Source organism: Buteo buteo, chromosome 3 (assembly GCF_964188355.1).
Source record: "Buteo buteo chromosome 3, bButBut1.hap1.1, whole genome shotgun sequence".
NCBI lineage: Eukaryota > Metazoa > Chordata > Aves > Accipitriformes > Accipitridae > Buteo > Buteo buteo.
Genome location: NC_134173.1, coordinates 6,471,697 through 6,482,805, shown reverse-complemented (window position 1 = coordinate 6,482,805; position 11,109 = coordinate 6,471,697). Strand labels below are relative to the sequence as shown.

General features: G+C 44.3%; 1 protein-coding gene across 5 annotated transcripts in view; it reads left to right on the top strand.

Moving 5' to 3' along the window:
• The first annotated feature begins 1,446 nt into the window (after positions 1-1,446).
• Positions 1,447-11,109, top strand: part of LPCAT1 (lysophosphatidylcholine acyltransferase 1) — a 64,041-nt gene continuing 54,378 nt past the window's right edge. The window contains exons 1-4 of one of the 5 annotated variants that reach the window (XM_075022756.1): positions 6,236-7,806; positions 7,943-8,264; positions 8,444-8,586; positions 10,126-10,340. In XM_075022756.1, coding sequence (XP_074878857.1) covers positions 8,453-8,586; positions 10,126-10,340 — 349 coding nt within the window. In that variant the 5' untranslated portion in view covers positions 6,236-7,806; positions 7,943-8,264; positions 8,444-8,452. Of the gene's footprint in view, positions 1,722-6,235; positions 8,265-8,443; positions 8,587-9,241; positions 9,432-10,125; positions 10,341-11,109 lie in introns of those variants that run through there. The other 4 variants (XM_075022755.1, XM_075022752.1, XM_075022754.1 and 1 more) reach the window with 4 other exon arrangements.

Below are 11,109 nucleotides of genomic sequence, written 5' to 3'. Positions count from 1 at the left end.
ACACAAGCTCTCCTTCCAGAAGCATGGCTTATATTCTTGGAGAATATATACACAGTTGGCTGTAAAAGCCTGTTTGAAAGTGTTAATTTTACTAAGCAGTCCAGATGACATTGCAGTTGCTCTCACAGTAGTTTACCAAGTTACCATTTAGCACATGTACAGATTTTATTAACAGTGAGTTTATTTTGGATCTTTGGCAAAAATCTTGAAAGACGCTGAGCCTGCAGAACCCTGCAAACCCCAGTATCGCGAGGACTAGCCTCTAAAAATTTTCTGATCTTTCAAAAGTCAAAACCAATTTATCCATTTAACACATTAACCATTTAATAGCATTAGCCATTAGAAGTATATATGGTTTAACCATAGGATTCGGAGACCGTTTTGCAGTTCTAAGCCTAATGATTAGGAACTGTAGCGTCATGATGTTTTTGCAGTTACTGTTATCAATTTACCTTTAAATCTCACCGCATAAGGCTATCAGAATCGTTTTACAAGACCTGAGATGATTAAGAGTATCTTACATATTTCTTTATCAAACCGTTTGTGTTATCTTTTCTACTGTTTTGCCCGTGGTTGATGTAGAACAGTTAAGAATTGTCCAGGTCATTCTGCTTCATCTTTTGAAAACGGGCAGAACACGAGCGCTTTTTTATTTCTGAAGAACTGCTTTTATATTTAAAGATTTATTAAACCCCAGGCTTAGACACTTCCTTAGCCAACTCTGTCAAGATCCCAGGGTGCAAATTAGCTAGACTCTTCATTAAAGAACGTCTAGGTTTTCTCGGAAGAGAAGATTCCCCACGGAGCTGGCAAACACCTCGCTTCTTCCCGGTACGGCGGCGACGTTCATCATTACCGATCGCCCATCTCGTTAGTGCTAACAGCAGCGAAGAACCACCTCCACCTCAGCGAGATGCCCCTTATCCCTTTTAATTCCTCAATTTTTAAAAAACATAAAAAATTCCCCTCAGCTGTCCCACCCGACCGGGGGTGCCCCCCCCCCCCCACCGACCCCGGGGCGCACCTGAGCTGGACGGCGGCCGCTCCCCCTCACTCCCCCCCCCCCCCCTCAACCCCCGACCCCCGGTGCTCCTTTCAGCCGCCCCCCTTCCCTCCTCCTACGGGTAACACGGCCTCAGCGCGGCCGCGGAGAACCCCCCCCCCCCTTCATCCTCCACCCTCCCCACACAGCCCACCCGCCCCAGAGCCCGCCGTGAGGGAGCGAGGCGGGACCGCTCTCCCAGCATGCCCTGAGGGGAACGGGGATGAGGGGGGGGGGGGGGGCGCGCGAGTGCGTGCGCGCGCGCCCCCCCCCCCCCCCCTCCTTCTCTCTCCTTCTCAACCGACGCGGAAACCGGCGCCTCCGCCGTAGAGCCGCTGTAGCCGGCGCGCAGGGCGCATGCGCCGGCCCCTGAGGAGGGCGGGGGCCGGCGTCTCTCAGTGGCGAGGGCGAGCTGGCCGCCGGTGCTCTCGCCCGTCGCCGTTACTCGGAGCGGGGACCGGGGGTGGGTGGGACGACGACAGTAGCGGTCGCTAACGCAGCGTCCGCGCCCTCCTCTCTCTCTCTTTCTGGTTGCTGGGCCGCTCGGTAGTCTTGCCCCGCCATGAAGTTAAGCAGCCGCGGCCGGGGATGCTGCGTGGCCGGCAGCCGGGAGCGCGGGCCGCCGCCGCGGAGTCCCTTCGTGCACCAGCTGCGCCTCAGCCCCTTGGAGAAAGCCAAGGTAGGGGAGACCGGGGCCCGGCCCACCCCCGCCGCCGCCGCTGCTGCTTCCTTCCGCGGCGTACCGGCTGGCGGGCCGCGTCCTGCGGCGGGCGGAGGTAGCCTGCCGACCGGGCATTGGGAGCCGCCGGGGGCGGCGGGACCGGGGAAAAACCGGTGGGGGTTTGGAGGGAGTGGGGGGGGGGGGGGACGGCCGTGAGGGAGGCGCGGGGGCTCGCGGGGCCAACGGCCGCTGAGGCGCCCGCCGCTGGCTGGGCGTGTTCCTCAAGTTCTTCACCGCCGCTTTCTTAAAAAAAAAAACAACCAAAACTATTGTTTTGGGTGGTTTTTAAATACGGTTTTGTGTTGTTTTGTGGCTTTTGTGTTGTCTTTTTTTTTAATTGGGGGGGGTAGGGGAGCAGTCCCGTGGAGGCACTCTTTTTTTCCAGCGTCGAGTTAAGGTATGCCTGGGCCGAGGCATCCCCTGCCTCTCAAGTTTGGCCCCTGGGTAAATATAAATAATCCCTGCGGCATAATTTACGCATTGTACAGGTAGCGTGAGATGACAGGAACCGGTATTAAAATGCGAATTTGCAGTTGCATGGCTTTTTGTTCATCGGTTTGTGTGTTTTTGTTGGTTTTTTTGTTTTGTTTTGTTTTTCCTCCGTGCCACTGCCTGGCTCATCTCGCACAGTGAGCAGTAGGTGGTTGGATATTCAGAGGGCATGGCCCTTGTCTTAGCCTTTCGGTAAGATCTGGGTCAGTTGCTGGATGAAGAAATACCATCAAAGGCTCACCTAATAAGGGGCTGGCCATTTCTATTACTTTCATCACTGTAATACTTCAGTGCCTTAAAACTGTTGTTTTGGGGGCCTAACAGCCTACAGTACCTATAAATGTGGAAATTAAGATCCGCTAATATTGAACCTCTCTGATCAAGGCGCTTTAGATCTAACTTTAATTTATGTTCTGAGCAAAGTTCATTGTCGCATTGCCCTGTTGCTGTCCAGATACTTAACACAAGACATGTATGGCCTGACTTACAAAACAACAGAATGTGCCTTATGTTAAGTATCTGGCAGCCAAGGAATTTATAGGAGACTCCAGTGGAAAAGGTTTTTAAGGAAGGTTCCCAGTATGTATTCACTGGTTACGGATAGATTGTTGTTTGAATGGGCGAAGAGGTTGGTGTCATTTGCCTCATTCAGTTTATACCTAGAGCTTCCTCAATAAATCGCATAGTTGTAATGATTTCTTTTCCATGTAACCTTACTTTGTTCCTTAAGTCATGTTTTCTATGTAATCAATGAGGCAGAAGTCTTCCAGGGAGCAGAGGGAAGCAAAGATAGCATGTGTTCATATGGACTAGGATTGTATCTAATTATAATAATAACAATATTTTAACTTGCAGTGGCAATTTATCTCTCTAATATTGCTTTAAACTTGGTTATTTATAAGTAATTTAAAAAATACTGTTGGGAGGGCAGAGTACCAGTTCCGCACTTTTTGCAGTATTGAGTCTCATAGGAGCTACTAGTATTGCTGATCTGTTGTTAGTCCTAACAGATCTTTAGCTGCTTCACCAGCAAAGTGACTGGTTATAGAACATACCTGCCTTCTGTGTGGGCTGTCCTGTACATCTGTATGAGATGTGAGCTTTGCCACTGGATTTCAAGGATTTGTTATTTTCAATGAAAACTGTAAGATGTGTTTAAAGCTCCATAGTTTTTACAGTGTGCAGACCAAAGGAATAGCCTCGCCAAGGAGTGTGACTTGGTCTTGCTTTTTAAGTCAGCAGTTTTTTATTGATGTACAGCGGCACAGACTTCTTTAACCCAGCCTTTCTTGCAGTCTTATTTTTGCAGTATTATGTGAGGAAAAAGCACACAAGCTGATATACAGAACCATGATAGATTTTCTTCTTTGCCTTGATCGTGCTCTCCTAACATCTTCACTGATTAAAAGTTATGCTCCTAGAGGCTGTTAAAGAAGAGCTGTGGAACTCTTCCACTTACGAGAAATGCTGCTCTCCCAGAGAGGGAGACTTCTTCGATGGGGAGGCTGCTTTACAGTGAATTACAGCAGTCTGCGTTCTCTTCCATACTTTCCTGGCCTGTTGCTCGGGGTTCGGTATGAAGTATTACAGCTGAACTCACTTCCTGTTCAGCTGTAGGCACATACTGTGTCACAGGTTTTTCTATCTGCCCTGTGAATCTAACAGAGGTGAGTTCTGGGATTGCAAAGCCTGTCGAGGAAGGTTAGGAACGTGTGGGGGCTAGAGGTATGTGAAGAAGTTGGTGAGCACAGGGGACTGGGAGACAAGACTGCTTTGTCTGACAGTCTGTTTTCTGTTGCTGATGGTCTGCCAGATAGCTCCATTATCTTCACTGCTACCTCATCCCTCCCTCATCCTGCACCCTGCAAGAGGTTAGATTAGCTTTTTTGCTCATTAATACAACTCAAAGTAAATGCATTTTAGAACATTTCAGACTGAGACTGTGGGAGTGAAAAAAAGGTAGAAAGTAAGAGGACAAAACAACCGCAAAGAGGAAGAACAACAGCGAAAAAAATAATCCATTTGAGTGCTGAGGAATTGTTCACATCATCTTTTACTGGCTTTATTAAAACTGGGAGATAACAGGAGTGTAAAAGCAGTAAGGCTATTTAAGAACTGAGTCTCATGCTTCCTGTAGAAATGATGGTTGTTTTACTCTGATTTGAGGGTGACAGCATGGGTCATTCTTGAAGCCACCTGTTTTATTTCAGTACTACAATAAAGAGATCCTTTCTAGAAGAAAGACAGACACGATTTCATTAACCGTTAATTTTGTTCATTCGAACACCTTCTGGGCACCCATCACATAAGTCAAAGCTCTTGATTCTCGTTACCTCTGCAGAACAGGCAGAAGCATTACTGGAGCTGTCACAAAGTGTTCGTAGCTTTGTTTCCCTGCCACTTAAAAACACAAAACGATGATGTTTTCCTTGCTTCCAGTGTTTCTGGCCCTTTTATTGCACCAACACTGGTGTTCCTTTGGTGCCTTGGTGAGCTGATTTGGCTCATTAAAGCAGCATATTATTGTGTTTTTCTGTATTGTGATTGTTTTCTTTTGCTGGGATTGCTTTTCTTCACTCTAATGAGCTGTATTGGCTCATTGCAAGTTCAGATAAGTGCTAGAGCTGACTCAAGGGGAGGATTGAGGGGAGAGTGAACAAGACCACTCTCTTGAGCAGCAGTGATCTGTTAGATTGTCTTAGTTGCACATGAAAATTTCTACTCCTGTATTTATCTCCATGATTGTGTCAATCGGGGAACTTGCAGAGTGGGAAAGTGGGTAGTAAAAGAATTGATGAGGGATGAATTCCTAGCTCCTTCAGTGCCATCTTTGGTGAATTGAGGCTATAGGGATGATAATAGTGAAGAAGTGAAAGTGTGGGGCAAGATGTAGACTCTGATATGTGTAAAAGAAAAATCAAAATCTCTACCATGTTAAATGTGCAGTTAATTATTGTATTTTCTTTGTCCAATATGTGACCATCAATTTGTAATAAGTCATGGAAATTATGTTGTGAATAAACTGGTTTTTAATGATGTTTCTCACTGTACCACTAATATCAGAGATGCATTTTTTTCAGCTTCTGTGTGCATGAGAGGTATGATACTGACTTTGAAGACAGGAAATGGAGACATACAGAAGGAGAAACAAGGCTACTCTGTGATTCTCTTGCTCAGTGCTTAACTATGTAAGACCTGATGTTTTTGAGAACTTAAAAAGGACTTAAGTTCATATTATATACCTTCATTGTAAGTTCATACTCAAATCTGAATGCAGAGTCTCTAAACAAGGAGAATGTATGATACCTATTCAGCTTAAGTGACTTGCCTTACATCAGTTTGAAGCCCTTCTGACAGAAGAGTGGAGTACATTTTCCCAGGGCAGCCTTCTGTTACAAGCTGTAAGACCATTCTCTCCCTTCCTGCTGTCCATGGGTCTTTCACGGCATACACTGCAACTTCTGAAAAACTAAGTAGGATCCTGTAGACCAGCAAAAGTTAAATGAGCTGTAGTGAAACCCCTCTTGAGAAAATCAGTCGTGAGCTGAACCTCCCAAGGTGCAGCCCCAAATGGACCTTTAGGGTTTTCTAAATGTATCTCAAAACACAGGTGTTTACATATGACTTATTGCCAGATAGAGTTTGTAATTTTAATAGAAAGCATGTTTGTGTGAATGTCCTAAATATGTAGAAATAGGATCACCAAAATTAGATGTCTGTACAAGGTCAGACCAGGAGTGTATGTCTCCTGCATTCTGATCTCTGACAGAGGCCAGTGAGGATGGGATCTTCTCCCTTTTTCTGTCTGACACTGTTACTGTACTTAAGTTTTACAGGATAGAAGCTTTCTTACCCAGGAAGGTGTCTGAATGTAGATGTAGACTGAACTACTTTTCAAATGTTAGTGTCTTTGTTGATTCCTAACCTTCTTCATGGGCCAAACATACTTCTCTCTCCTACCACATTTCTTGTGTGGACAGGTGCTGCACTACCACCTGCTAAAAAAGAGGCGTCACAGCCAGACCCCATATACCTGTGTACTTGGAACTGCTTCTTGCTGGCCATTTCCACCACTGCTGTCTCTGGACACAGAAAACCAGGAAGCCTTTTCTACACATTTTTGCCATCTTACACAAGCTTATGGATGCACCTACTGCTTCCGTTCTGTGATGTGGCTCTAAAGTGGTCTTGAGACAAAGGATTGCTACAGAGATACAAAGGACTGAATAGCTGACCAGCAGTCACCTGCCATTCAGCTTTGCCCTGGTGTAGGGAGGAGACTTTGAGGAGTGGGAGAGAGTGTGAATCCCAGAGGACTGTGTCCTCACCTGCATTCTATTTCCCTTTTTTCTTGACAGTTGGTTCTTCTCATTTTGCGAGCTTAGAAGGCAGCTGCTCTCTCTTTTTCCAGTTTGCAGATGAATGCTCCCCTATTTGCTGCCAGACATGGTGGTCTTGTCTATGGATGCAGAGTTGCATGAGTTAGTATGACTTCAGTGCTCATCTGACGCAGTTTAGGAAGTTGTACTGGTTCATCTGGGAAACTAGCCTATCGAAGAAAAAAGATCCTTTTTCTTTTGATTCTGCAGACCCAGGGACTGGAATCCTGTCTTGGGGAGTGAGACCATGGTTGTTATGAGATGATGGTGCCAGTCTGAACCATCACTATAAAATCTTGACATTGCAGTGGGCTGATAGCTTAGGGCTTGAAACTGGTAACTTGGGCTTTTCTCCTGCTATGTGTTCCCTGTCCCTACCCTAGACCTACAGATTTGTACAGCTACAGGGTGAGTTGGTTATTGAGCTGTTTTGGGAAGTGAGAGGAAGCAGGAACTGATCAATGGAAAACTGCGCTGTGGGATGACTATATCTGCATCAGGGAAGAGAAGAAGAACACGAATAATGCTTTCCACAGCAGCCTGGAGATGCGTCAGATTAAGCACAACATGAGACAGCATCTTATGCCTCATTACTCATCCTTGCCCAGCCATTGTGATGCTGAAAAGTGCTTTTTTACCTCACCTGGTGCACCAATGAATATGTAGCATATTTCCTTTTGAATTCTCTTTCTTTACATGGCCCTTCTATTTTGTAGTGTTGTCTTCATCTTCTGCTAGCCTCCATTGTACAGCTTGAGGAGCTTTAGTGCTACCCCAGTCAGCTTCAGACAGTTTTCAGTTCCCTTTGTCTCCCTTAGCCGGTCATCTGAAGCTGTATCCTCCTCCACGTTAAGAGCTTTTTTTTCTTTCTTCCTGTCCTTTGAGTGAAAAAGATGGGGACTCTTGGCTCTTGGAACCGTTTCCTGGAGCAAGTGGATCATTGCACACATAGCTGTTGTGTTTTCTGGAGGACAGTTAGGAACAACTCCAAACAGCTCAGGAAAGGCCCTACTTTTGGGACAATTCTTCAGAAGACCGCGGGAGGAGTTCCAACATGACGTGGTTTTTGCCAAAGTTGAAGGCAGAGGGCTGACTGGCTAGGAATGGGCTTTCCAAGAACTAGAGCGCTGGAAGGAGGTACAGAGGCAGCTAGGTTCACCATGGCTTCCCAGGTGAGGATAACTTCTTGAAAACCTCTGCTTTCCAGGGGGTTGCGCTTGTTAGTGCAGACCTGGAACTTAAACTCGTATGTGTGTCTGGGTATTTGTCCAGAGGTCTCTGCAGCGTTCTACCTGTGGTTCCCCACAGCTTCTGGTTCCAAGAACATACAGCAGAGGAACTGGTGCCTGCCCAGTCCTGGAAGATCTTTCTAGGTTGGCTCCTGTGTTGCCATGTGAATGCACGCTGCTAAAGAAGTGCACATCACTGACTGGGAGCTGCTGTGATGGACTGGCTTCTCTGTAGTGCAGCAAGATTTACAACACACCCATACTAAATATTTACTTAATGTGAGGCTGCAGAAAGGGAAAAGAGCATGCGGATGTATTCACTGACAAACAGGGTCTGAAGAAATATGGAAAGCTGACTGCATTAGCATTAAAGAGTGTGCTGTATTTCAGCTATAATTAAGGTGGGTGAGTACAAAATTGTTGTGCGTAGACAACAATTATTTGTTTGGAATTGAAGTGTATTCTGCTGTTTTTAACATCAGATATTTTTAAATTAAGACTTCAGATCAGTTTCTAGGAATCAGTGGCTTTTTCAGTCCAAGATTGTGTTAGAATAATGCATTTGTTTTGGATTTTGCAGATTGCCTTCATGACCTTGACTCTGTTTCCTATCCGACTCTTTTTTGCTGCTTTTATGATGTTGTTGGCCTGGCCTTTTGCATTCATTGCTTCAATGGGATCTGATGAGCAAGAGCTTGAAAAGCCCCTCTCCTGGTGGCGAAAGTGAGTCACTGCTGTGGTGAAATACTGAGAGAATCGTTATTTAGTTCAGCAGTTTGAAATAGAGAAAATTGGAAATAACTGGTATCTGTCCCACAGACCTGCTTTTCTCTTCAAAAGAAAAATATAAAAATTATTACTTAAACACTTTCCTCAGATGGGAAACTAAAAATACCTCAGCTGTTTGATTTACCAGGTGACCCAAGAATTACAAGGAGAAAAACTGATCATTTCTGGCCTCTTATCTTCATTGAGGATGTAGTGTGAAGCTTCACTGTGGCATCCGTCAATTTCAATTATTCCCATAGTGTCAACTTCTTGTTATGAAGATTGACAGTATAGAATGTGCCCAGGTTTTGTATTCTAAATTGTTCTTTTAAACTGCTCCACCCCATTGTTTGCTAGCCTGTGATGAATCGACAAAACTTCTGTTGATTCTCTGAGGGCTTGCCCCCTGCTTTGGTGCTTATTAATAAGTCTGTGCTTGCTTTGATATTGGAATGCTAATTAAGGTAGAATGTAAAACAGTGTTTGCCCATCCATGAAAACTGCCATTTGAGGAGCAAGAAATGAGGAGTGTATCACCTATTCTGTAGAGAACTTTAAAATTAGGAGCTGGCACTAGCATGAGGGAAGCTGACTGTATTTTGCATCACAGGAGGGAAGGAGGTTGAGAACCACAGAGGCGTGTCACTTTACATTTCATTTGGAATGATATCAGTATAATAACTAAAGGAATAATGGACTGCCTTCAATCTTGCATACAGTTATTTTGAAGCTTTTTAGATTGTCCCTCCCCCATTTCATCCAGTTTTCAGTGTCAGCCTGCTCTCCAGCCTCCAATCCCTGTGAGTATAACAATTTGTGTTGTTTGGTTTTTCCACTCTGTTGGTTCAAAGTAAAAGTTTCTCTGTTCATGACTGTCAGTTTAAACAACAAGCAAACAAAACCCTAAAAAAAACCAACAAAACAACCAGAAAACCAACCACAAGACACTTTAGGAGGAGATGGGGAAAAGGGAAGAAAGTAAAATATTTCCGAAGCTCCCAGATGTGTTGTACAGGCATTCCTGTGTTTGAGAATCTCTGCCCTACATTTCTACACTGCTTTGTTTAGATAAACTCAAACCCAAGAATCAGGGTTGTTGCATTCTAGCAATATCCTAATAGCATTTTTCAGGACTCAGTTTTAGAGCTTTTTTGGTGTTACTAGAAAGCATTATTAGACATTGTATAGGAGAAACTCAACAGTCATAGTCTGAATCAAAATTAATTTAGTGCTAAAATAAATGCCAATCTTACTGTGATTAATAAGCATTCATCTTCAGGCATGAAATGAAATTGAATGGCATCTTACCTTGAAAGTGGTCTTAAATCTGCCTAGAAAGAGAAAACAAAGGGTCTATGCAATGTTCCTGCTCTGTTTAAGCAGCATATGCTATCTATACTTTTGTCATGCTTAGAAAGTTTTTGTGTATTGTTTTTCTTTTCGCTATTTTAAGGTATTTGGTGGCAGCATAACTGTTTTCTCAACTCTTTGCAGGATAGTGGATATTTTGCTGAAAGCAATCATGAGAATGATGTGGCTTGCTGGTGGATTCCACTGGATAAATGTAAAAGGCAGACGGGCATTGCCGGCAGAAGCAGCAATATTAACTGTGGCTCCCCATTCTTCCTACTTTGATGCCATTCCAGTAACTATGACCTTCGCCTCCATTGTGATGAAAGCAGAAAGCAAAGATATTCCTGTTTGGGGAAGTAAGTTGGTAGATACTTAATTTTTCAAGAACAATTAACAATGTTTACTTAGGAAGTTCACTGGTTGTGTATGAGAAGGCCTGAAACACAAAGAAAGTTTTGCTATAATATATGGTGGGATTTTTTTTTTAATGGTCTACTTTGAATGCCAATAGAAAAAGTTTTGGGGGGAGTGGGGATGGATGATGGGTTTTTTTGTTCCCTTTCTCCGAAGTTGAATCATTGTACAAAGTCAAAACAATCCTACAGAGCTCATGGTTAAATTTGCAGTGAAATTGTGAGATTTTAAGACCCAACAAATAGAAAAGCAAGTTAGGACGGGGCTATAGAAGCAATGTGTGAGGCTATAGAGAAAGTCCACCAAAACTTCTTTCTTGATGCGAGTTGGGGTGCCATCCCAGAAATGTGTTTTAGGAATGTTGTCTGCTCTGAATGGTACCCTGCCTTGAGGGAGTGCTGCTAATCCTTCATGCATCAGTAAGTTTGTTTCAGGCAGGGTGTGAGAGATAAGCAAGAGCAGATTGTTGTGTACTCAGATTTAGTCATAAGAAATGCAGATGTGCAAGTCAGTAGTGTTTGAATACTATCTTTGGAATTATCAATGCGGATTCTCACAAAGGCTTGAGACACTTGTGGGTTTTTTTGGTGCAGTTGTGCCAAAAAATGTGTACGCTTTTAAGCTTGTAGATTTCTAACCAAAGTCTGTGTGGAAGCATTTTGGAGAAACCCACCATGTTGTGTCTAGGGACCAGCAAAGTTCAAAGAATCT